Here is a 27,687-nt window from a genome sequence, read left to right as displayed (position 1 = left end):
CAGGTGTTATTGACTTCTAATGAAGAAGAAAACAGCAGTCATGAGGAATAGCTTTTTGGTTTTTATGGATGCAGTCATGTCCACTGTATAGAACTGCAAAGCTGCTTCCACAGTGTACCCTGGAAAAGCTTACAAAGCTGTGTGGTAATAAAAATTTCAATTTTGTTGGTAAAGCATATTAAAAAATTGTTTTCCACGTGATAGTGAAGCTGGCCTGGGTGTACTAATTCGTGTTTCTGAAGTGATTCCTACCCTGTTTATCCTACAAACCAGATATGCAGGTGTTTTAGAGCTTGGATGTCTTCCACCTCCTTAGTATTCCAGCATGAAATAGAGGCCTCCATAACAATGTTCTGTTAAAGCATTGGAACAAAACTAGATGTCAATAGAGTCAAGGTCCCATACCTACTATAAGTTAAATTCATTTGATATGCTCAGGAAATTGGAAAACTAGACGGCATTTGGAATAACTCGTAGTTGCCCAGGAAAATAAGATATTTTGTAGAAAATACACATTCAGCTTAACTGTAGAACAGAAGAAAGATGTTCTTAAATCTTTTTAGAATAAAATAAGATGCATATATACATACAGAACAGTGTGTTCAAGAGACCAGTGTCAAAGCTCTTGAGCAGTTCATGCAAAGCAAGGTGTCCTAACCATTGGTCCTTGTTTCCTCTATATGCTTTGTGCTCTTGCGCATACAAAAATTATTTCGTGGGCTTAAATAAAGAATGAGAGCATCAGGCCTTACTATTTAGGTGCTATGTAAGTTATCATGCTGGCCTCCAGCTTTCACTCTAGAAGGATATGAGTTTCCTTGAAGTCCTGAATCGTATCTGCGAGCCCCATGTGGCTGTCTTGGACATGTCTCAGATGGCACCAGATGCTTGTGTGTGGGCAACTGAGTTTAGCCCAATGTGTTTATGTAAACAACTTTTGATCCAAAAACATTTAAAATCTTTAGCTGAAAATACAGTTTTGGAAAAATTCTGGCCAGATTAAGTTTATGGTTAGTAATTTGCTTCATATCCTCTTCAACTTGTTCTCAATCTGGGGGGAAAAAAAAAGTTTAAATTTTGCATATTCAGTGGAAGCAGAAAAGAGCATCCTGTGGCTTATGTTTAGGAGAATAGAAGGCAAGTCAGTTTTTCTGATGTTAATAACATGTTTTCATGACTAGTTTTTTTTTATTTTCTTCTTTAGAAGTCCACTGTTGTACATGTACTGTTATCAATAAATGCATTAATTCATGTGTTACCAAATAGTGACTGATGTATGATTAGATCGGTCAGGCATCAATTTTGCTGGAATTACTGTGTAGAGAATAGAGAACTCTGACTGCAGGCTGCTCCTTGCATTGACTGCATAAGTTGGAGTAGTAATACATATAGAAGCTATTGAAGCTTTTAATTTATTTTTTCAGACAAATTTTTAATTTTAGTGTTGACTAGCAGCCTAGTTAGGCCCTCATAGAGCCATGCACTCTTGTAATGTGGAGGAGAGTCCCTTCCCCAAAAGAGTTGCATGGGGTTAAAATGTGTTGGTTCACTATCATTGTAATAGTGGGTACGAAAATGAAATTGAATTGCAATAGTATTGCAACAGATAATCTAAAATCTCTTTGCTCATATTGAATTATATTTTTTTAAAATGGAGTTAATGAAAAGCATTAGATCATGGCAAAGGTGAAAGGTGAAATCTTGAGGAAAATGTTGATTCTTCAGCTTTTCTTTTAATGAATATTCACTACTCAGTGATACCCTCAAAGATTTGCCTTAAAGTGCCCATTTGTACCTCTCATACATTTCTCTGGAACTTTTGGGGCAAGATTTCAGAACTATAATTGTATTTTCAGGTCTTCTCAAGCAGGTTACCTGGGATATTAATAGTATAAATTTTCTGGTTTTTTTAATACTTCAGATCTATTCTAGTCGAGAACTTGAAGAAACGTTGAACAAAATCAGGGAAATTCTCTCAGATGACAAACATGATTGGGATCAACGAACTAACGCGGTAAACTTTTTATCTGGTTTCAGGTTTGGGTGGGTGTATTTCATAAAGCACAGGCAGCTAGATATTTTAAAAATCTTTTTATTAAAGTAGTTACACTCCAGATAATCAAAGTAGTTTTCATTTTAATTTTTAAACAGTGAATTTCCATATACCAAATAAGTTTGAGCAAGTATTTTAAAAAGGCCGAAATAAATGTTCGCTGACATTTAAGTGGAAGCTTTTCTAAAAGCCATCATGTATGTTTCAGTTGGCATTTATGCGAAATTACATATTCTGCAGGTAAATTGCTAGCATTAGTACCTCTTATATGTGGCTATGGTAAGTTTCACTTGCAGGATTAAAACGTTTGTGTGTATGTAACATTTTTTTTTTTTAAGATGCCAGGTTTATGGCATCTTAGTGTTTGGAAACAGGTATGTGAACAGAATTATGTATTTGTGTATTTGTAGACTGGGATCTGAGACTTTTTAGCTCTAGAATTTAAGTAATAGAATTTTTTTTACAGTTTTTTAAATTACTGCCATATATTTCAAAATGATGCTTTGCTTTAAAGACATGCCTACGTAAATTTTTGCAATGAAGTTATTACTTTTTTATTTTGAAATGCATATTGATGGTGTCCTAAACTAAATGCCTTACATTTTTTTAGCTGAAGAAAGTTCGATCATTGCTGGTTGCTGGAGCTGCACAGTATGATGGATTTTTCCAGCATTTACGGTTGTTGGATGGTGCTTTCAAGCTGTCGGCCAAGGATCTCAGATCCCAGGTGGTTAGAGAAGCATGCATTACTGTAGCGTAAGTATAGTTTATGTGCGTTTATGTACATAGTTAGATTTTAGTATGAATTTGCCTTAAAGATGCTTTATCAGTGTTGCAGGAAAGATTATCTTGTTGGACTGCTGTACACTATGACTAATAGAGTCAAGTCAGCATCTGAAGCCGCAGAGAAAAAGAAACATTTAAAGGAATTTGTTCTTTTAGACGATATATATGGTTGATAATCCTGTAACAGATTGTGGAGAGCAAGTTACAATCATTACATTGAGTTCTTAGTGCAAGTTAACACAAACTCCTCGAAGTACTATAATTGTAATATTGGGGAGTAGTCTTAGAAGCACTTACGCTTGAGTGATTGGCACAGGACTTTACTGTGACTACTTGTAATAACAAAGTGAGCTGCCCTATAGTGTTTTGAGCCCTTCTGCTTGGCTGTTGAACTGTCTGAGATGAAATTTAAAAAGATAAAACTCAAGTGAAAGCTTTAGTAAAACACTGTACACTTTGGTGAGGTAGTATCTTTCATGTCCATGATAATTTTAGAAGCCGTGGGTAAACAGAAGTAAGATCTTCACCCTCATCATCTTGGGGACTCTCATTAAATTCAAGAGGGGTTGGGGGAAGCCTTATTTTTACACCGGAGGAGTCTTTCCCACTTCCATGTTTTCCATGGCTTTTTTTCCTTTGGAAAGGCATCAGTGTAACCACTGATTTTCAGCGGCCATGTAGAATAGATACACCCCAGAGTTTGCCCTTGCTATTCTGACCTCCTGATTGAAAAGAGCCTGGGGACCTGTTGGAGCATACAACTGTCCTTGCCAGGGAAATTCAGGCTTTGAGAAAATAATGCTAACGTTTCCTAACATGAAGTCAGGAGTAGCGTAAAAGTACTGTGTAAATGTCCTCATCCAGGCCTAAAAGCCTGGAATTTTTGTTGATTCCTAAAACTTAGATATATTTGATGTGTCATTTGCCGGTGACTGCAAATTCTTTTTATATAGTCTCTCTGCATAGAAGAAGCATTTATTGTCACCACTGGACAGTTAAATTGCTGTGTGTTGTGTATGCTTGTATATTTGTTTAAAATTGAAACCATAACCTTTAATAAACAAGGGACTGAATTTTTATGGTTGGCTAATTATGATAAATTCAGCAGTTTTGCCTGCATTCAAAAGGAAAAAAAATCTCAAACAATAATTTCCATGATATTTTAGATTTATATACTCTCAAAGTGTGTTTAAAAAAAAGAAAGACTGATATTTTATGTGGGTATGAGAATTTTAGCCTTTCAAATTGTGGTATTTGTTTTTCATTATGAAATAAAGTTATTAGTGTTCAACCTCTTAATGTGTCTGCTAAGTAACAAAAATGTACCACAAATCCTGCATTTCTAATGAAGCAAGGACTTGGAAGTAATGAAATTAAGAAATTCTGTTGTTTGGAAATATAAATCTTTAAAATGTACAATGAACTTTGTTATTTTAAGACTAAGAAATTCATTTTTGTTAACAAGTTTTATTTCTTTGTCCTAAACAGCCATCTTTCAACTGTTTTGGGAAACAAGTTTGATCATGGCGCTGAAGCTATTGTGCCTACTCTTTTTAATCTGGTTCCCAACAGCGCCAAAGTCATGGCAACTTCTGGGTGCGCAGCCATTAGATTCATTATTCGGGTAGGTGTTCCTCTCTCGCTTTGCTTGCTAGAAATATTCAGGTAGTGGCTCTTAGCAGAGATAATAACAATTCTGAAATATAGGATTATAAATCATTCTTTAATGGAGAAGTAATTTTTCTCACAGATGGACAAATATTATTTATCATTGAAACCAATTGGCAGCATTACCATAGTAAAGATGGAGGAATAGGTATGAAAAGCAAGTCTGTTTTCTTTTTTTTTTTTTTTTTTTTTTTTGTAATGTGTTAATTGTAAAAAAGGCAAGTGTATTTCAAAGGTTGACTGTGTTTAACTGCCTTTTCAGAAAAGACAAAGTTAAGCTGGTATTTAAGAAGCTAGTAAGAATTTTTAAAAAAAACCAACAAAACAAGAGTACTTTAAAAAAAAAAAACAAACAAACAACAAAACAAAGCAACATTAAAAAAAAATTGGAACCGTGGAGTAATGATAAAATGTTGAAGAGCCCAGAGATATGTGGATCAGTTCAGAAAGCAGAAGTTCATGGAAGAAAAGCCCAATAGAGATTTTAATCCTGGGGTTTAAGAACTTTCTAAGCTGAGTCCTTAAAACTATAGCATATAGAAGAGGGGAATGCTGTATACTAGCTGGTTTTTATTGTTTATTCCTTAAGCATCTGCTGCTGACTGGTATCTGAAGCTAGATTTTTGGGACTTGCACTGGTACTTTTGTGTTTCAGATAGAAGTGGGAGGTTGCCTGTAGTTTCTACATTAAAAGCTGTGGTGTTCTTAATGCTAGGCACTTACTGCCATTCACTATGATCTCATCCACGGTTTTAATTTTGTAAGTTGTTGGAAACCTAAGTGGTTTAATCACTCACACCTTTTATTGCCATTCTCAGTATATTTTGGAATCTATACTTACTCTGTCTAACCATGCCTCTGAGAATGCTCTGAGACTTCTGCGTTACCTTTGCGTCAGCACTTGGGCTAAGTACCATTGGAATTTTTTCCCCAGACTTTTACAATGTACTGTGAGATAGTTAATGGCACAGAGTTGAGAGTGGAGGAAAGAATACACTTTACATAGGATGATTAAAGTTGTGAGAGAATAATACCATTTGCGGTAGTATTAGACGAGCTCAGGCATGTAAGAAACTAACCGTGTCTGTACAGGAGCCAAATCAAGCACCAGAAAAACAGCATGAAATAAAAATTCACCCATTATATTAAATTGGCTTTATTGGTTCAGTTCAGTTGGAGACAAGCCTACACATCAGCTATAACTGCCCTGATTTTGCTTAAACTTCTGTTATTCTTAGCTGTAGTTTAACATACTAGATTGCAGGCACAGAAGAAGGAAAATCTATCCATAGTGTTCAAATACCCGACCAATAAATGGCTTATGCAAGGTGTTCTGACAGAAAATTCAGGTTTCAGTGGAAAAAGAAAAGAGAGTCAAACGAAGTGCACCTCCACTCTCCTTGGACTTCTATGCTTTGGATTAAATGAGAGTTGGTGAGGGAGTGTGTGATCAGTTGAATATTTAGAGCCCAAGCCATTACAGCTTTTGGAGTCAGCGTTTTGCTCAAAAACTCGTACCAGAATCCACTGACAGCCAGTTCAGATCCAGGTGCTTTAGTATCTAATCGCTGTGAGGGTGAATCTACGTAAAAAAAGGGAGGCTGTATTATGCCAGTGATCTTGAAGAGCTTCATCTCGTCTTTGCCCCTTTATTGGATTTCATATTTCTTCTCCAGATTGTTCTTATGTAGTCTGATTTCTCTTTCTTGACTCTTAGTAAATCAGGAAACCAATTTTAAAAAAACAACGGGGGGGGGGAGGAGCGGGTCATGATGAGATGGCACGATGGCGGAAAATCTTTTCCAGAGGGAGATGGGATTCAGGTTGGGCAATTGAGCTGCGACGAGGTGGGTTGGGAGGAAGCATGCATCACTACAGCTTCAAAGGGGTAACAGATGAAATGTGCAGTCTTAAAGCCGAATGAAAGAAAGCCTGAGGCTTTGATTTCTTTTCAAAACACTTTCTAGAAATTACCATGTCGATAGCTCCAAAGACTTGGAACAGACAGGTTTCTCCATCTGTAAAAATGTTTTATTCTTTCCCCTGATACTGCTTTCTGTTCCCTTTTTGGCAGTCATGTGACATTTTTCAATTTGAAAACTACGCAAAACACAAACAAAACCCCTAAAACCTGTTTAAAAGTATATTGGTATGAACAAATGCAACTGTTAGGCTCTTCCAGATTTTTTGATTAATTCCCTCCTAATTCTGAAGTTGGCAGTACTCTGAGAGCTGGTAATTATTTCTCTGCTTTTTTGGTGATTTGTGTGTTTATATCCTGCAACCTAAGGAGAAAGTATCATACATGAGATACTAAGAATTGTTCAGTACTGCACTTTTAAAGCAGGTTTTTTATAGGCTACAGTTTCACACTGCATTGGGGATTGTTTTAGAAGTTATCTTATGTATTTAATCAAGAAAGGAATAAAGAAATGAACTGAAAATGGATTTGTTGAACCACGTTGCTCTTACTTGGAATTAAAATGTTAATACTTCGTGTCTACAATTAGTTAAGCTGAAGTAAGGCTGCTTTAATTCTGAACTGAAGTATTGCATTTGGATTTAATGCAGTTTATCTTGTCCACTTTAAATGGTAGTTCAAGGGTTTTCTTTTCCCATGAGGATGTTAGGTGTTTCCATATAGATTATATACATAAGCTTGCATGTCATGCTTTTATTATTTTATTGACATATTTTGCATGAAAAGGAATTTGGTCTATGTAGCACTAATCGTATTGATTGATCATGCCCATAGATCAGATTGCCCATAGTTTCAGATTGATTGATTTGCTTTTTGCTCCATAACTACGATTTTTAAGACTGCTATGTCTATTGCTTTTTTTCTGTGGCAAAACTAAAATAACATCAGTTTACAACTCTTTGAGGAGGTAGTTACGTTTGAGCCTTCATATATGACTTCTGACAGCTAAATATTGCGTATCATCATGTGATTGTTGATGGCATGGGAAGTGCTTTTTGCTTGACCTTCTGGAAAAAAGTAGGTTTTTATCAATTCACGTGCTAGCAGCAGTCTCTTATTTAATAGCATTCTACATTTAGTTTCAGTAAGCATTTTGAATTATTGCAATTTTTATTACGTTGCTAATTCTGTTTGACTTAATTAGTACAGTACAAATTCAAGACTGCTTTTGTCATTAACTGCTTTATCCTTTTTTTTTCCCCAGCATACCCACGTGCCCCGACTCATACCTTTAATAACAAGCAACTGTACCTCAAAATCAGTTGCAGTTAGAAGGTGAGTACATTATAAATAGCAAATTATTACAGCTGTTGCTTTTTAAAATACGATGATCATATGTTGAAAATAAACAGATTTGAAGGTTTATGGCCGTTACCTCTGAATACAAAAAACTGTGTTATGCAGTAAACTACAAAAATGAATTTCAGCAAAGCTACATTGGATGATGTTGAGGAGTGGTACATTCTGCCATATTGGGGGATGTACACTGTATCCTTCTGCAGAATGTATTCTCATTTAAAATGTTCCTAACACTTGTTGAAAAAGTACATTCTGATTTAAAACCAGAGGAAAAAAAAAGCTGTTGTTGAGTCTGTGTTGCTCAGTCTCATAAGAATAAACAGCACAGGTATTGAGAGGCATTGGGAGAGTATGAAGCAGATATGCACGTCTGCCAAGAACCAACCTGAGCCTTTTAGTTACTGTTAGGGCCAGATCTGACAGGCCTAGTGAGGTTAGCTCTTGTCAAAGCACTACAGTGTACTGCATGCAGTGTGTGCCAGCACCTTACTCTCCTGATGCCAGGATGACTTTGTAACTTTTGTGCAGTGTGGTTTGAATGTGTGGAGCTAGGCTGTCTGATGCTGTGCCCAAAATAATAAACTTACCACACTGGGAACTGTGGGATTGAGACAGTGGCTGCTACCTTAGATAGGACGTGGTGGATCAATGTGTTGTTACGTTTAACAACTGAGGTACATCTTCAGCATGTTGCTTCTTCCAGGAACATGATACTTGAACGCTTGGATTGGCTCTTGACAAAATTAATTGGTTTCTGACAGAGTGTCATTTTCTGCACAGAATCTCACGAAAGCAGTTAACGCTGTTTCTGGACCCACACTAGCCCTGAAAGTGATGTAGCTATGTGTATGCAAGAAATAGCTTGAGCATCTAAACTATTTGCTCTGAATCTAAGCTGTCTTTGCATCCAAAGCAAGTATTATTTCAACCCAGATTATACTGACCTGTCATAACTTCTGGTTGGACTCCAAAACAATTCACAGGGCTTCAGTGCCTCCACTTACCACAGGAACATTAGACGGTAGGTGGCTTTGGTACTGCAGTTCATGATCCAGTGAGCATCAGTGAAGGTGGCCAAAATTGCATTGTTTTCATGCTGACTTCATTCCTTTGGAAAGACAAAGGAAAACTAGATTGGTTATAACAGTGAAAAGCCTTTCAGGGTTTCTTGCCTTGTCTTGTAGGTGTCCAAAGCATTTGAGCAGAATAAAAATGAAATCTGTCCCTCCAGAACAGGTCAAACATGCAACATAATCAGAAAAAGTGCTAGTTCCAGACAGTAGAGTCCACTACCTTTTTGAAGACTTGTTATATACACCTTCCTAATACATGTTGCTTTGATATGTTCACCAGGATCTAGCTTCAGACATATTTTAAAGTATGCCTTTTGCTAATGGCTGTCTGCTAAATTGTTGAGAATTCTGAATTAATAATGAGTAAGGTTACATAACTTAGTTTGTGCAGTGCCAGCAAATCTTTAGGAGTGCTTTCTATATGCAGGGCCCTGTACTAATGGTCTCATGTTTTCCTTTATGCTACATACTCAATAATGACAGATGAAAGAATGGGAATAGTGTTTGGGACAGAAGTACACTGCTATAGAAACATTATGTTGTGATGTAATAGCTGAATTTTTAAAGTATGAAATTTTTTTAATATTAAGTTTTTATAGTTTGTACAATTTTTAAACTTTATTGATTTTTGTCTGTTATTTTGGGGTTAATAAAACTAACATAGCATATGTGTAATAACATGACAGATGGTTAATTGAACCACATCTATTTTTTTTTAAGGTTAGGATTAGTTAGCCTGCATGTTTGCTTTCTATGCAGAATATTTTAACTTTGCAATAAGGCGACCAATGTCCTTATTTGACAGATAAACGTACTTTTATTTTATGTATTTGTTTCCCTCAGAGGGAAAGAATAAAGTTATCGTTTATTCCACAAGCACATTAGAGAATTGAGTATTAATTATAACTTTTTGTTCCGTCTTTTTAGGCGCTCCTTTGAATTTTTAGACCTGTTGTTACAAGAGTGGCAAACACATTCGTTGGAAAGGTATGGGCCAATATACTTTTTCCCGAAGAATAAACTGCTAATGAATTTTAAGACAGAAATCTTTTCACTGAATCCTTTAATTGGATTATGTTGTTCAGTGTTGGCCAACCTTGCTAGCATAGATGACCTTTCTAGTACAGCAGGTCATGTGGCTCAGTCAAGCGCCAGGGAGAAGGAGAGCTGTATGCTCCAGCCTTGACTTCGTGTTGCCTCCTCTCCTTACCCTCTGCCACTTCTCTTATACCACATGTGAGCAATGTGTACCATGCTTTCTCAGAGTTTCACTTATATCATGTACCCTGTGCAGCAGAGATGCACAGATAAGCATCTCTCTTCTCCTAAAAGGAGAAAATTTGTGTGTTCACCATAAAAGAGGGCAAGTGGGATTAGGCTGGAGGACTTTTTCTGGTAATGATTAAGAGTACACTGCAGCCTCTCCGGGTAGGAAGGAAGATAATAGGAAAATAATACATGCACCAGCTCTGCAGAATGTATACTGTAAGCACAGAGTAAGAGCAAAGGGACTAGAGGGCCTCCAGAGAAGGCTCTGAAGAGCTCATCCAGTTCCATTGTCACCTTTTAACCCCTCAAGGTGCTCGTGAGAAAGAGAGCAATGGGGAGATCACTTAATTTATGTCAGAGTGTGTATGTGTGTATTTAAAACAAAACAAAAACAACCCCCCCCCCCCCCCCCAAAACCCAAAACAACACCCCGCCCTGCGGGGGCCCACCCCCACCCCCCCCAACACCAAATACATCTTGAATTAGAATCTGTTTATGATCACAAATTTTGGTGGTTCTGTTGGGCTCTCTGCTGTTCTTTGAGCATGTGTTGAGGTTTAGAACTCATATGCCAAAAGCTTTCAGAGGTGAATTTCCAGGAAAGCAAACTTAGTAATCTTAACTTTTTCCTTTCTCTTACTGTTAATACAGTAGGGGAAATAGTTTTTCCCTTTCAGGGAAGTGGGTGTTTTTACAGTGGTATTTTTAAATAACTTAAGTGTGATAGGTGGATGTGTGTCTGAAAAGTAGATTGTAATTCTTTTAGACTGAAAGAGGAAGTTTACCTAAACCTTTACAGAACGTGCAATTATGTTATCAGTGTGCTTAAGCATTTGTTTATTTCATATCTTAGAACTACTATCTCAGCTGTTTTTTACTTAAAGAAATGTTAATTAAAGTGTAAAACTTTACTACTTAAAATAGAATTTGGAGTAGCAAAATAGCATGAAGAATGTCTTTCTTCTAGGCACGCAGCTGTCTTGGTTGAAACAATCAAGAAGGGCATTCATGATGCTGATGCAGAAGCAAGAGTGGAGGCAAGAAAGTGAGTTCTGACTACATTTTTCTCTCAAAAATTGTGTGTTTTACATGAGCGATAGAAGGCTCTAATTGGAGATGAGTGGCTAAGTATGGCTGAAGAAGAGGACACAAGTTAGGTTGAAAATTGATGTTTCTATTCTCAGAGTCCTGAATTAATAACTAGTTTCTTTTGCAAAAGACACTCTGAAAATTGAGGCAATTAATACTGTCATGCAGCATTTGAGGATTCTACTGAAACAGGAGTCATAAAGGTTGATATTGCTGCATAATCATTCTTTTTTTTTTTTTTTCCACCCCCCTTAAGTCATTAAACGACTGCAGCACTTTGACTAGTGAGTAGGCCAGGAAAGAATTTCTCTTGCTTCCCCACAGAATCGGTAAGTGAATGTGAGAATTTCAGAGGATAGACTAAGTTATTTTGAAAAGATTAATTCAGTCCATGTAGCTGGTTTCTTTTATGATTTGATGAGCAGTTTTGTATGCATTACATATTTTCAGTCTGAGTTCCTTTCCCTCCCATCCCTGGTTCATTTTGTAATCTTTACTTCCTGACTCCACACTTTGAAGAAAATATAGAGCAATTACATGTGGTTATTCTCTTATTTTGCAGGGCTTATCTGGGTCTTAGAAATCACTTTCCTAGTGAAGCTGAGACTCTGTACAATTCTCTTGAGCCGCCCTATCAAAGAAGCCTCCAGACCTACTTGAAGAATTCTGGCAGTATAGCATCTCTCCCTCAGTCAGACAGGTCATCCTCCAGCTCACAGGAGAGCCTCAAGTAAGGGTCACTTAACTGTTTCTGAGCCTATAAACAAATAAAAACTGTTTCTCAAAAGCAAATGAGCCAGACTTCCATGGTGTACAAAAAAGCTGCAATTGTATTTTGTCACTTTTAATTTTTTTTATAAAAAAATCTTTTATTGTGTTTTGCTATATGACAGTATTACCCCAGCAAGGTGAAAAATAAGGGCAGTCATTAACTGGATTTTAGCAGGCTGTTCTTATTCATATATTTATTCCTTAGCAGCCTCTGTTACACCAAAATATCTTCAAGGTTCACATCTCGATGTTGAGCATTTTGCTGCAATGAATAAGCCTAGGAAAAAAATAATGATGTTACTCCTTTTTTTATCCCTCTTTGCTGGGAAGTATGAGAGAGACATTAACAGTGAGATTCATTCAGATCAGAGATTGTTTTTTTTCCTGTCTTCACAGTATTGAATATGTATTAGCAGTATTTTGCAGCTATGCTAATTACTAGAGGGTGGGTCAGTGCTGCAGTCAATAGTGTATTAAAATGTATAGACAGTCTTGAGCTGAATTGATTAAAGTTTGCTTAGGTACTGATAGCAAAAGAAATCTACTGGCTTTTTAGTAGAAATATAAAATAGTAGTAGTATGTGGTGATTTTTAATCTAAATTCTAGAAAGCTTCTTCAAAGTATTTAAACCTGTTAAGATTTCGGTTCAGATGCTTCATTTCCAAAGCCAGAGAACTTGTCTGCTCACTTTCGACTTGAAAGCAAAGACTGCTTCCAGCATATTAGAAGTTAATTTTTTTCTCTTTTTTTTTTTTTTTTTTTTTTTGGCTGCTGCCTTAAGTACGAGAGGCTTTCCCTCTTCTATGTCAAATCTTATCTTTCCTATGATACTTGTAATTATAAAAAACATTTTAAAAATAATTGTTGGTAATGTAGGCTATTGCTAACACTTCATCTTCCACAAAAAAATGTTTATTCAAAGATTAATTACTCCTGTTTAAATTAATCTATATTCCCTGTCTGAAAATCAAAGTACTGTTAATGAGTTACTAGTAATAAAATGTTAAAAACTAAATTACAGAGAAATTAGAATTTAAAAATACTCTTAAATCCTTAAGTAAGTGTTACTTCTTGTATTGCAAGATATGTAAGTACTACAGCACAGAAAGGGAGGAGTAAAATAAGAGATGAACAGAAGAGATCATGATATTGGAAATTAATTAGTTTTTAACTGATTTTTCACTAATTTTGCATTTAGATGCATGTTGTTTTCCCTGTGTTACCCAAAATTATATTTCTGGCTTCTAATATAGATGCTGAGTTCTCCCTGTATAGACTAACCTAGGAAATATGGGTATGGTTTTCCTAAAAGTCTGATCCTCCATGATTTTTTGACCCTCTGAACTTAGAGCTCTTACAGATCATTGATCAAAAATGGTTTTAAAGTGGATGGTGGAATGAGAGAAATGTGGTGACTTGTGCCTATCTATATGAAACTGCTTAAATGAAATGTGAATCGCAATAGATTGTGCAAGTGCTGAAATTTTAACAGTTGTCTGGGCCTTCTGTTTGGAGCAACTTGTAAGGTCAGGGTGCAGCCAGGAGCTCTGCCTGGGCCTCCTCAATTTAGTTACAGCAAAATACCTCCAAAACAGTAGTTAGTAATGTCAGAAAAGCAGGTATTATTCATAATAAGCTGCAAATACATGATCTTCTGTGAGGAGTTAGGTAACTGTGCTGACCTCTATATTATCGTTGAGCACCTGGGCTTATAACTCAGATAAATACACAACGTTATGCATCTCTCTTCTCTCTGCTTTTTGGTTTAAAATTAGAGGGATTATTTTCACTAAAGCTGAGACTCTAGACTCAGACTGTAATTTGACAGTTGATGAAATAGTCAACTATTTTAGCAAATATAAACCTTTCCAGTCAGATAAATATTTAGATTACTAGATACGAATCAATGAATAAAGTATCATGCTTTCTTCTACTAGTCTTTTGCTTTTCCCTGGTCCCTCTGACTGCATTTTACCCTTCTGAACCAGGTAGAAGGAAGGGCTCACAGTTAAACTTGAGTAGAGAGAAAGATTTTGCTTCAGCAACTACTCATTTTTGCAGTAAGAGTAAGGGAAAATGGAGAGAAAACATAGAGGAAAAGACATGGGATTTTTCTCTTTTTGTAAGTTGTGGGAGCCTCTAACATTCAACCAGTGTAATTCAGTCTAGCTGCTTGGAAGTTCCAGCATTTTCCTTTCTAATTTGTAATTCAGTTCTTGGGAGATGCAGGACTGGTGGAGGCTTATGAATTGTACACCTGTTTTCCTTGTTACTACAGACACCACTTCATAATTTCTGTCATAAATCAAGCTTTTTGTGTAGCTCCTGCTATTTTTGTTTGACGGCTGATTTAAAAGATCAGTCCTGTGGTTAAAACCTTGTCCTGACCACCTTAAATGTTTCTGTGACCAAGTCTGGGATGCCTGAACTTTGTGTTAGCAAAGTGTGCCTATTGGTAACCTAAGAATTAATGCTTTGTGATGAAGATGTAATTTTATAAAATACAAAAGATAACATGATTGTGTTTCCCTTACAATTCCATATTTAATCATTCCGTGTTTATCTAAAATATGCTGAGAAAGTTGAAGGGGAGAAAAGAACAGAAGATTTTCTTTTTTCTACTCTCTGTTATTGTTGCCTTTTGGATCTGATACATGAGACTTACTTACTGGGTTTATTGATTTTTTTTTTTCTTTTTTTTTTTTTTTTTTTTTTCAGTCGGCCTCTATCTTCTAAATGGTCTGCAGCCAGCCCAGCAAGCCTTGCAGGCAGAGGTAAGGTGGTTGCTATATAGTGCAGTGCACAATGATTGTTCTTTATGTTCTTTGAATTAAAAGTTTTAAACGTGGCTTAAAATCTTACTGTCTTAAGCATTTATCCTGTTTCCAAGTTGAATAATGGTATGTGTCACTACAGACTGCACCTGGAGCTAAGATTGCCTCATACTTGCTTCACATTTTATGTATTTTCAGTTGTTGCAAGTATAAGACATAATTTGCTATGTATTGGTACTGTTGATCATCTGTCTTGGAGTTTTGTCATGGAACAGTCACGCTCAAAGAAGCAAAACATTATTCTGTGGTCTATTCATGATTATTATTCTTATGGCAATTGGAAATGAAGGACTCATAACTTTCATCTATTCCCATGTAGCTGCTGCTCTTTATAAAAAAAACAAAAAGCAAACCCACAGATTTGTAATTCAAAGAGTTTAATTTTGTCTTGCGTTTTCAGAAATTAATATCTTCGTTCTCTTTTCACATAGTATGTTTGTAACTCTTGCAGAGTAAATCATTGAACTCCTTTTTACAGATGGCTAGTAATTGAGAGTGCTTGTTTTCTGTACACTGAAATTGTTAAGGGGGAATCAAGTTTTGAAGACATAAACCAATGGTCAAAATGAACAGAAGCAAATAGTTAATATTCAGTAAATAATAGGAGGTGAATATAAAAATACTTTACAGAAGATTAGATCCTAAAGCAATTCAAGGTATGCATTCAGCTTGCCTGTGGCTTTATCTTAGCTGAAGTGTGGGAATATTATCTTCCCTCAGTATCACAAGGGTTGCTGTGAATTTCCTTACATTTGTGAAGCATTCAACAATGTAATATATCACATAAACATTCAGAATTATATAATTTGTACTAGGGTGGGAGCACATAGTTTGTATTGAATAATGGTAAAATTTCATGCTGAATGAAGACAAATACTACTGTAAAATAAACTGTTCTTTATATGAATTTCATGGCAACACCAGGTCTAGTTTGCTTCTTAACCTCAATAATCCTTTGTTTAATATTAACTTTACTTACACTATTTTACATAGTTTTCTGTACTTTTTGCAGGTATGCTGCAGTAGTAGAAAATGTTAACCTTTCAAATATAACTAATTTTGTTAATTACCAACGAATTTCCTAATTCTTTGTTTTGCTAGTTTCAGGCAGCAGCAAGAGTGTTCCAAGCCCAGGAACTCTGCAAAGGTCTCGCAGTGACATTGATGTTAATGCTGCCGCAGGTGCAAAGGCCCGCCATGCTGCTGGACAGACAGCTGGAGCTGGGCGCTTGTCAGCAGCTGGTCTACCTCCGGGATCTTACGCTTCGCTAGGTAAGGGAAACATCTTTACAATACTGTGAAATACTTTTTGAGGTTTTTGATCAAAAAGTTACAGGAAAAATACTTCTTTATTTGAAAAATTCTCATCATTTTTAGTAGTATTGGAGTATTGCAGAAGAGCAGGTGTTCTGAAGTAAGTTACCAACTTTGCTAGATGTTTTATTTTTCTTATGCTGGAAGAATGCCAATGCAAAGAATGTATCCATACTATGCTCTTTAAATGTGTTAATCTGGAATTAATATTAAGTATTGGAAGGAGTGGTACCTTCACTTAACAGCAGATGGTGATCATGGCTATTTTGTTTCTAGAAGTAATAGGGAAATGAGTGTTAGGACTCTTGATTTTCCATTTTTCTCAGCTCTTTAGCTGACTGTTTTACAACAATGCTAAAGAGACATCCTGGCAGTAAGTGGTGGCTTTTTCACATAATACAGAAGTGTTTTACACGATAATATACAACATTGATTTCATAGATTTCTTCCTAAGCATGTTGATGGAACTATGTGTATATTGTTATCTAGGTGACAGTCTTCATTGATAGGAATACTTGCTGTTAGACATGAAGTGCTACCAATGATAGGAGTGCAGAAGAGTAGTTGATAGTGGTGTTGGTGGTAGATGCTAGAACCTCTGCTAAGTGGGGAGGGTAAAGGAATATGGGCATGTGTTTATTCTTTTTCAGTTATTCATACTGCAGGGGTAGCAATGGGGGAAGTGAGGTTCAGTGTTCACCAAACTGTTAGTTTTTTTATCTTGGCTTGTGTGCCAGCTAGATCACCAAGGAGGCATCTCCTAATGTCAGTATTGCTGAAGATGATCTCAAGAGAGGCAGAGAAACTATATAGTTCTTCTGATTTACCTGGTGTTTGGGGAGATGTTAGGATACACTTAGGCTATGGTTTTCAAAGTTTTTGGTTGTGCTTTTTTAAATTAAATTTTAAGTTTAAAACTATTTTAAATGAGTTGATTCCTTTGTCATCAGGTCCTACTTGAAATGGTTTGAACGCCATTGATTTTAGGATTAAGTTCATGAGTGTGAGCAATGCTGACTAGAAGGAATACTTGCTATTTGAAGTAGTAATTTCGGGCATGGGCTCCCTCTAGTGCCCACGGCGGGGGAAATCAGAGAACCTGCTGGATAGCTGGGGGGCACCAAAGTCACGCTGCTCGGTTTGCTCGGTGGAGGAGATATGCTTGTGGTTATCACTTGAGGAGTTCTCAGTTCCTTCTAACTTAATGTCTAAGAGCCTGAAATAGGTGGGATGATTATTCTCCGAGATCAGAGCATTGCCTGGTCTGTTTTGGCGTGCAACAGGACATATTCTGAATCTCAGACAAAGCTGGAGTTCAGCTCTAACGAGAAGTAAAAGTGACACAGAGCATGGTGGTAGAAAGAAAAAAATGTCAAACAGAAAAACAAAGAGGGAGATCTCTGTTTATCTTCTTCATGCTGCTGAAATGAAGGGACTACTTTGGTCTTAAGAGTTTCACAGAAAATTAGCTCTTGGAGTACTGGTTTGTTTTCAGAACTTTTTAAGCAATATGTGATTCATGCCCAGAATTTTGTAAGCAAGAGTTGAGAAGGGCACACAGGTTTTCAGGGAAGTAAATAGTGGTGGTTTTATGCAGGAAAATAACAGAAATAAATAAATAGCTTATTCTCTTTGTAGTATATAGATTTGGTGAGTGGGGGTGGGGGAGAGGAATAAATAGGCGCTAAGTCTAGGTCATATTCTTTTGAAGGATTTGAGTAGCTGGAAAGCTTTGCCTCACTAGCAGATGCAATCACTTGTGGAGAAGAATACAATGGTGGTTTGAAATGGCAAAATAATGTGATACTAGCAATGTGTAGTAAAGTCAAATCCTATTACAGATGGTATAAGGGCAGTGATAGTCAAGGAGACCAAGGTTTGTTTACAGTCACACAAAAGCAGTACTGCTTGATTGATCTTGGCTCATTCTCCTAACAGCTTTTTAATAGTGGTAAGGTAATTTAAATAACACATACCTGTCCTTTCTTACTTATGTAGAGAGTGTGACTGTTTTGTGTTTGGCTATGGATTAACCATGGAATCCACCTCAAAATATTGTTTGCTCTTAGTTTACAAAAGGTAACCTTAAAATGAAGAGTGTGAATCCAAGCAAGTGCCATGTTTTAGAAAATGGGATAATTTGTAAACTTCTCCCCTCTGTTCATTTTAAGGGGGTTGTTTATACTGAATCCAAATATGGCAACTTAAATGACAGAATTGTCAAGATAATGCTGACCATGGTACTAAAATGCCTAGAAATCCATAATGCTTTCCACATCTTCTCAGGTGTTGCAGTCAATACCAAAATAAATAAAATTGTCTCCTCTGAAGCTTGAATTTATTTTCATTTTCACACTTACTTACAGAGAAATATCCACCTTTTGCTTAAACAGCTGCCAAATTTAGAGCCTCAGAGGACCACAAGTTCATGAGCATAGTAATCTAGAATTGTCTCCACCTGTCTCTTCCCTTTTTATTATTACTAGAAGAACTCTTGCTTATTTATTTTTGTTTGGGTTTTTTGTTTTTAAAGACTGTTCTAGAAGCATGAGGACATTCTCTACTTTAGTTATTCTAAATGTTGACTATCTTAAGTCTCCTCAAAAAGGACATTAATACTTGAGCTGTAATTATATGTCTCACACCAAATATTTTAATTTTGATTGTTACTGTCAAAATATGTATGCACTACCTTCCAGCTGAACTGGTAAATCTTTAATGCTTTTAAACCAGAGTGGAACTTTGTCCCATTTGTCCTCTGTCTTTATTGTGATGTCTTTTTCCCTCCTGTCCCTTACCCCAGATGGGGCTTCATGCTCATTAGCAAATTTTGTAAGAAATAGAAATATTGTGGTTCAGTAATGATACAAATAATGTACTGATGCTTCAATAACTGTTGACACCAAGCATGAAACAGTTTATAAATATTTCAGTGTAAGGGTTTGCTCAAATCTGGGTAATATGGAGGGATTCAACATCCCTGTGCAGGGTAATTGTACCCTGTTCTGTAATTTTGTACCTTGGTCTGAGAGAAACCAACTTTACTTAAGGTAGTTTATACATGCATGAATTAGATAAACATGTCTGCTGTATTTAATATTAATGTATTTTCCTTAATTAATGTTTTATGACTGCTGTGAACACCTTTATTCTAACACACTAAGTTTTCCATGTTTCTTTGCCTGCTTTTTCAACAAAGAGGATACTTCTGACAAGATGGATGGTAAGAAATTGTTTAGTCTGTCCTCTAATTCTATTAAATATTTAATAAAGTGTCTTTTATGTACAGTTATTCATGTTTAATATATTTGTCTGTTCATAACAAAATACTATGCTGTTTTCATTAACCTCTATGTAATCTTGATGTCTTAATATATGTGTTGTGTTATTGCTGTATTTGTCAATGTTTTTGATGATTGGTCTGTATCAACAACAGAAACTTTATCAGAAATTGGATGTTACTCCTGTTTTTTAAAAAAAAGCTCTATTAATTACAGAGTAATTGCGTAATCAATACATGCTTTTTTAGCTGGCTCTAGTTCCATTGTGTTTCATAGTTTTACTTATGAAGTCACATTTTTTGACTTCTTGGCAGAACAGCAATGGGAGAGCAGAAGGTACTTGACCACATTGTTAAGGATTTTTTTAAAAAAAAAAAACTAAAATCTTCTCTTTCAAAAGTACTCTGTCAAAATCTAGTCTAGCTACATAACTTTAAGTGCCTGTAAATCCTGTAATACAATGTAATTCTGTTAAAGAATAGTTTGTTAAGAAGACCTACTTGGTAAAATAGCTTACCAAGTATTCCAGCTAACTTTTAGCGCTTACTTTTTCTTAATTCACTGTATTAAACACATGGAGGGAGTTGTCATATATTTTTATCTTAACTGCAAAGCAGTTGAGCATCAGGCTTCTCATAGCAGTTGTCTGTTTCAAGTGTGTGTAAGTAATGCTTCCCCTATAATAAGAGACAGAGTCCCAGCTTGATGCTTGATAATTCTAGTCCTAATTTATTGCTGGGGAACACTTAACAAGTCAGTTATGTTTGCTACTTACTTAATAATTCTTGTCACATGTGTTTATTAGCAGTACATGTTGTGAAGAATGAGTAGTACTGGAAGCAAAGCAGGCAATGTTTTTCATAGAAATGAAAACAGTAATAAGGTAGATCTCTAAAACCCAGAATCCTGAATAATTTTAACGCACAGATAATCAGTTTAATGAGAGAGACTTTTTGGAAGAATTTGAGCCATTTTTTAGTATTGCAGATGGCAAGCCTACTTTAATAAAATGAGGGGGCTTTGTACAGAGTAGTAGTGTCTGTCTCGCTTATTTCCATATCAGATTTCCTTACCTTGTATATAATGGGATTTATTTATCACTGTCTGTGCTAAACACTTAATCTTGAGCTTTTGCACTTTGTCACCAGCAATGAAGGTTCTTAGGGCCTTGTGTACAGGCTTTTTCTCTTGTTCAGACCAGTAGTCACAACTAATGGTGCCCCACACATCTGTTTAAAAATAGTAGGGGAAGTGCTACACAATTCATCAGAATAACAGGTTTTTTTCTATAGGATATCTGTAGGGATGATGTGTGAGACAGAATGAACACAGCTTAGCTCTCCAGCTGTAGTTGTATGATATAGCTGCTCTGATTTAACTGCCACCAGGAGGAACTAATCGTTTTTCCTTTTCCTACTAATCTTGGCCACATGTTTTTACCACTTCTTTCACTAGTGCCTTGTAATACTCCATTACGCCAATCGCTGTAGGTGCACAAACTCCAGAAAACTGATTTCGTAAAACAAAAGTGAATAGTATTCTGTTATTTAGCTTTTGGAGATGACAGTGAACCTTTAGCTATCCAAACCAGGTGGTAGCACAAGGAAGGAGAAGCAGAATCACCCCTTTTAGGAGCTGCTAGCTGTTAGCCTGACTTAGGTGTTGCATAGAATCTGCCTTCCAAGATGCAGCTCTGGAAGAATTTTGGATTGGGGAGGGGGGGGAGTTTAGGGTTTGGGGTTTTTGTACAGACTGGCAAATTTGATCAGGAAAACTTTGAGGCACTCCTACATACATGTTACTGTAACTGATTTTTGTGAAGAAGCATTGAAATTTACACTGAATGAATTTTTTAGAGGGAGTTTTTAAAAATAGTGCCTTGAAGATAGTATAATATAAGAAAGACATAACCAGATTTGCTGAGAAAGTTAAGTTCAGGCTATCCAAAGACGCTAACACATTTTAATCATTGTAGTTCTCTTACAAGGCAGAAATAGCAGAAGGTGAAAACAAAAATGGAAATATACTCTGATTTTTTTTTTTGAGGCATTTAACATTTTTATCACTACTAATATATATTTTATTCCATAGTCAGATTTGTTTCAAAGGAACTTAAAGGAAGGAATGCTGTTTAGATAGCTTCCCATCAATTCCTAGGTAGTGATGTCAGTAAAAAGATTTGTCTGACTCTTTTTGTCATAATCAAGCCTTGTTAAGCTTGGCATACTTGTTAAAGTATGATCTGGTTTCAGCAAGCTCATATTACTTCTGGTTCTGTAAGCAAAATTTGATCTTGTGCACGTAGATCTTCAGAGTAATCATGGATTAAATTCAGAGAAATCCTTCTTGCTGGCAGTTCCTATCAAATTTTCACTGTCCAGTGTGGGAAACACTGTCCCTGTGTTTTTCTCTGAGATTATTTATAGTAGTATGTTTTATATTTTCAGAAGAGCTTGCACTAAAGTATTTTTAATGTCTGTTTTGATCTGTAATTTTATTGACTTATCTCATAGATTTATTTTTTTCTTCTTTTTTGGTGGTTTTGTAACGAGTTTGGAAGCCAGTGCTATATATTGTGTTCGTGTAAATCACTAACAGTATAGTATGGATGTTTCTCGATAATTTTGCTTCAGTTCAATAATGGAGTTGCAACACACAAGCTTTAGACCTCTTGACTTGGTAAAATTTGTCAAGATTCATAAGATTAATCTCAAAAAGGAATTGGAGAGACACAGTATTGTTTGGAATATCATGTATTTTATTATTTTTTCTGTTTAGGAACAGCTTCTGAAGATGGTAAGAAAATATTTTGTTAGAATAGCTAATATTTTCAGCTTCATATTTTCATTGATACAAATTAAGCTTTAAAAGCAGAATTTGGTCTTTCTGGGGCTTTGTGGAGGTTCATAACTCCAGATAGCTTATGCATCTAATACTTGGTTGTCATGTAGTATTTTTAAAATTCTTTTGCTTTTATTTTAATTCTCAAGTACTCATCTGCAGTAGAAGTGTCATTGCTTAACATTTTTAGTGTGAAAATATAGGAGCTTTATAATTTTGCATTTGTTTTTTAAAGCAAATCTTGTCACAGAGTGTTTCATCAAATGTGTTCGTGCTCTGGGAAGCAGGTGCTACTATTACTCATCTCTTTGAGACTTGGGAATTCATTTTCAATATGCTATTAACATTTAAACCTGTCATTAGTGAATGGATGTAGAGACTCCAAGTGAGTTAACAGTTCATTTGCCTCACAAATGCAAACTGTTTTTTTTACTTCAATAAAATTGAACCAGGTTCCAAGTGATAATTAAACATAGTATAAAAATAGTGGCACTCTGTATTCCTAAGTTTTTGGGCCAAATTCTGAATGCAGTTACATGCCTTGCAGTCTCACAGCACTCAGTGGGAAAACATTGCCATTGCACGGGGATAACTAGTAGAGTTTGGACTAGTTAATCTAACCGTTCTTGCTAGCATATTGTTTTCTAGTAGTTTAGTGAATAACCTCCTTTATCCTGATTCTCTTCTTATAGACTCTCATCTATGGCTATTCCCTCTACTTGGATGAATAATATTAACTTGGTTGGTCTCCAAATTCTGCTGTGGAAAGCCTAAAGAGGCTAGAACTAAATAACAGTCTGTGTACCTAATTCTGCTGGGTCAAATATTGACTCTACATGTCTAGAAAATATTTTAATTATGCTGGTTTTAAAAGTGGATTACTTGTTCAGCTAGATCCACCCTGTACAAGCTTTTTGGGTTTTGTTCTTGCAACTTATAAGAATTATGCTTAGCATGGGTTTGGTTTTTGTTTCATTTTTCTGTTGTTTGAGAGGTTGGCTTAGGAAATGTAGTACACAACTCTACTATTTTCTTTTATGAATAATCTTTCAGTTACCTATAATTCATCCAACTGGGGTCTTCCTTTCTTTTGTAATTTCATTGTGTACTCTGGATGTTATGAGGAACATGGCTAATAATGCTGAAAAGTTTAACCCAAAACCAAGGTGGTGTGGCATTCTAGAGAGAAGTGAATCTATTGTTTTAGTTGTAGATACTCAGTTTAATCTGTGTCTTCCTCAGTTGTTTTATCTGTTGAGAACAGTAGTACTTCCTTATATCACGTTGTCACTGAGAAGTACTTAAGTGTACTTAGTCTTTGCAAAATGCTGTAAAAGGCTTTGGAAGTCCTGTAGAAGTCAATATGACTGTGGCCAGGAAAACAGTAGAATCTTCAGTAATAGGAAAGCTAGTATTTAGATTTCTAAAAAGAGGAGTGAAGTTAGGAAGAAACCTCAGAACCCTATTCAAAAAATGGTCAACATAATTTTTTGTGGGTTTATGACAACAAAAGTAGAATTGCAACCACAAGTAAGCATGAGAAGACCGTACCTGATACAGCAATGTTAGCGTATGCATTGCCTATTACATTTAATAAACTTCCCTGTTTTTAATATAATCAACCTATTTATGTAGGAAGCAAGAACTAGCTAGCTAGTTCAGGGTGTTGAAATGATCGCGTGCAAATTGTTTACTGAAACGTCAGAGGAGAAGTATTTTGATTCCTCAACTATTAAGTCCTTTGAGGTGTTCAAATTTCTACTAATTATCCCAAGCGAATTTTTGCCAGTTGAGTTACGTTATGCTTCTTTTTTATCTACAGAAACTTAAGAAAATACTAGTAAATGCTACTGATGCTTTGCTTTCTACGTTACTGTGAAAAAATGATTTAATGCCATTTTTCTTTTATAGGTCGTGTACGAACAAAGCTTTCAACACCTTCTGTTGGCATTGGAAATTCTAAAACAGATTCCAGAGGACGGAGTAGAACCAAAGTGGTGTCACAGTCTCAGCGTATGTATTTTCTGTTTGTCAGTTATACCTGATAAAGAGGCCAAATGCTTAAGCATATATTCATTGACCAATGGCTACAGTCAAAGTTAATTTTTAAAAAAAGCTACATACTGAGTTGTTGTTCTGTGCCTTAGGTTCATCATCGCCAGACAAAAATGAAGGTATTTTTTTCAGTGTTTTGGGTCAGTGGTATTTGCATGCTTTTCTAATTCATGTTGTTTTTCTCTGGACAAAATACTAGGTTAGGTCTTAGTTTGCCAATTAAATTAGATAATGTAATAGGAAATGAAATCTACTCTTAAATTCTGTCTTCAATTATAACTTCTCAACATTCTTTTCCCCCCCTTTCTGACCTCTCCAACATGAAACACCAGTAAACTTCTGTGTCAGTTACATATGACACGTGGACAAGTAATACAGAGGAATGGGTAGACTGAATGGTGTCCTTAGCGTTACCTGCAAAACCTAATTTTTCATTTTTCAGAAGGTCTTATTTTTCAGCCAGAAATACCGATTTTCATTTTAAGCTAGGCAGTAGTCTAGCTCTTGGATATATACTCCTTTTTTTTGTATTACAGCTGTTACCTTTACTTAACTCTTCTTTGGAGTAAAAATACTAAACCCTAACTTTATAATCAGTTACTGAGCTTATATTGAATCAAAGGGTTAAAGCAAGCAATTTACTGTACATCAGCTAATCCACAGTAATTTTCTGTGTGTTTAGAAACCAAAGCAATTGCAACCAAAGCAAATGCAGAATTTCCGATCTAGCTGAGCACTCTGTCATTAATTAAAAAGACCTAATTACCTCCCATTCTTTGGCACTGGCTGACCTACAGCAATTTGTTCACACATCTGATGTCTCCAACAGACATCTTTTAAGCTCTGTAGTGTTTTCAGATTCTCATCTTTGTCTAATTAAGTGAAATGCAATGGTATTAATTAAAGGAAGACAAATTAACAATAAAATTAGAATAAACTAACCAGTCATATAGTTTGTCAGGTCTAATTTTATAAACCCAGTAATTATACAGGTTTTGAATTTTCCAGTACAATTATTTTGTTATCAGTAACTTTATCCACTTTCTTTTAATAAAAATTCTTAATTCTGTGTTTAATGGCAGAAACATTTATCTTCATAGCAATGACTGCATTTATCATAAATAGAATGACTTTAGAGGTTAAAAAAGCAGGTAAAAGTGTTTTGGGATTTTCTTTCCTGTTAGAGTAATGCAAAACTTCCCATTCAGTTTTGCATTACTTCATTTCCCAACAAATACAGTTGGATTAAATCTGATCCAGTGCTTGCAGATTTTGTGAAATAGCTTCCAAAAAATCTGAACAGATAAATGTAAAATAATACAATCCAATAACAGAGGTTCTCTTAAGTCATTTTTTTGCTTCGACAGTGCTCTAATCCCACAAGTGTTTGTGGGAGGAGAGCTTGAAAATAAAGTCTAGTTATTGGCTGTGACAAAGGTTTTGCAAAACCTGTTTTACGTTTTCAGTGACTACACTATATCATGAGCAAAGGATATTTGGATTTAATAATTTAAGGGGGAGGGGAGGTAACAGTCAAATCACCTTTTCCCTTTATGAAAAGCTGTAAGCAGTAGCTGCAACACTTTTCATTAGTATTAGGAAAGGTCTGAAACAAGCTTTTTGAAAATACCTTTGTACTTTGAATAGATTTGGTAAATTCTTAAAAAGTTAAGGTGTTTGATAAACTGTATGGGAAGGGCTTAAATTTAGGTAGCAATATAAGACTTTTGTGATTATCATTGTTATATAATATTAATTAAACTGACTGTATATTCAGGGAAACAAACTGAAGCTTTTTCAGTTTTTATTTACTAATAATGACAATTTTTTTCTAAGAGAATTCATTTTTGAACAGTATTAGTGTCTAAAGAGATAAGTTGAATCGATATTGAAATAACTAGATTTGTCTACGTGTGATGATGTGTGAAAATTAAATGCATGAGTGCATCTTTACAGCCTTTTATTACTACTTCTGTTCAGAACTGATGGCTTCATATAGCTCATTATAACCTGTCAGTGGGGGAGAACAAGAATTCTGAGATGTTTTAAGGAAGATAAACAGGGCAAATACAAATGGACAGGCGAAGGAGAATTGTTGGGCACTGTATGCCAGCTATTTGGGTGATGCTTCTTTATGTGATTAAAAATTTCCACAGCATTGTGGGGAGCAAGATGCTTGATGTTTCCATACAGGGGATTGTTTTAGTTCCCCAGCTTATAGTGGGAAAATAGCTTCATATTAGATTTAAGCTTTTATTTTTTAAAAACCAATGTAACACAGATGCTTTTGTAAATTTAGGGTTACTACTATTTAGCACTTTTGTTCAAAGATCATTTTATGAAAGACTTGCAAATTTGAATGCTTTTACAAAAGATACTTTTTTAGGGTTTTAGAAGCCCTTTACTCTTCCTCTTCTGTTTTTAAATTGTGATATAAAATAAATGTATATACAATCTATAGCTCATTACTCTTATCTGTGGAAAAAAATTGTTCCATTTTTTTCCTCTCCCTTCCTGTTTGGTTGTCAGGTAATTCAGCAAGGTGTGCTAAAATTACATTACAATCTTCATTCAGAGAAAAAGAATTAAATTTCTGAATGGAAACAAATTCTTACTTCTATACTTGAGATTAATTTTGAAGAGGAAAACCTGAAATTCTATGCAAGTCTTTTCAGTTGTGCCATTGTGAGTTTGTTTTTGTCATCCACCGCACCTGCAGCTCAGTTCCTTTACTGTCTGTGTCCAAAAAAAAAAAAAAAAAAAAAAAAGTTTTGACCTTGTGTGTAATTTTTGTTCAGCTGTTGAACTTCTTGAATGTTTTTGGCAACGTAATATTCTTTTAAAGTAATATGAAGGCTACAGTTTCATGTTTAACTGAAATTTAATTCTTCAGTATTATCCAGTCGTTGATTAGAAAGCTGAAGAATTGTAACTTGCTTGTGCAGCTTTGCTTCATCTGCTTTGTACATAGCATCTGAGTTTAGTTCTTCAACTGTGGAAGCTACTTAAAAGCACTGCTTTAGCATAACCCCCTTGTGGCTTTTTTTCCTGTGTGAAATGACTAAAGCTTTCTTATTTCCATTTGCCATCCATTTTTTAATCTGCTCTGCTCCTTCCCTCTTCATGGATTATAAACCCCTACCCTAATCCTGCCTTTACACTTGTTCAGGATCACAGTCTGCTAACCCCATTGGTGGTAAGAGTCTACAAGAATTTGTGTATACATCATTGTTTGATCACCTGTTTGACATATCTCATTTAAGGACCCTATTCAGCAGAAATTCTGGCTCGCTTTTTTCAATATGCTGCACTTATCTAATTGGATGTAATCCTTATTTAGAAGGTAGTAGAGATGGGAGGTTTTTGTCACTT

At 35.6% G+C, this 27,687-nt stretch overlaps 1 protein-coding gene across 12 annotated transcripts in view; it reads left to right on the top strand.

The window, feature by feature from the left end:
- The window catches only part of CLASP2 (cytoplasmic linker associated protein 2), a 153,489-nt gene that overhangs the window by 82,572 nt on the left and 43,230 nt on the right, over positions 1-27,687 (top strand). For 5 of the 12 annotated variants that reach the window (XM_075493407.1, XM_075493401.1, XM_075493398.1 and 2 more), the window contains 12 exons: positions 1,922-2,014; positions 2,664-2,809; positions 4,328-4,463; positions 7,693-7,763; positions 9,788-9,847; positions 11,097-11,174; positions 11,781-11,948; positions 14,709-14,764; positions 15,926-16,096; positions 19,338-19,361; positions 22,198-22,215; positions 24,172-24,273. In XM_075493407.1, coding sequence (XP_075349522.1) covers positions 1,922-2,014; positions 2,664-2,809; positions 4,328-4,463; positions 7,693-7,763; positions 9,788-9,847; positions 11,097-11,174; positions 11,781-11,948; positions 14,709-14,764; positions 15,926-16,096; positions 19,338-19,361; positions 22,198-22,215; positions 24,172-24,273 — 1,123 coding nt within the window. The remainder of the gene's footprint in view (positions 1-1,921; positions 2,015-2,663; positions 2,810-4,327; positions 4,464-7,692; positions 7,764-9,787; positions 9,848-11,096; positions 11,175-11,780; positions 11,949-14,708; positions 14,765-15,925; positions 16,097-19,337; positions 19,362-22,197; positions 22,216-24,171; positions 24,274-27,687) is intronic. The other 7 variants (XM_075493402.1, XM_075493410.1, XM_075493406.1 and 4 more) reach the window with 2 other exon arrangements.

This window comes from Mycteria americana, chromosome 2 (genome assembly GCF_035582795.1).
Source record: "Mycteria americana isolate JAX WOST 10 ecotype Jacksonville Zoo and Gardens chromosome 2, USCA_MyAme_1.0, whole genome shotgun sequence".
NCBI lineage: Eukaryota > Metazoa > Chordata > Aves > Ciconiiformes > Ciconiidae > Mycteria > Mycteria americana.
Note: the sequence above shows the minus strand (reverse complement) of the source record. Positions and strands in the feature narration are given on the sequence as shown.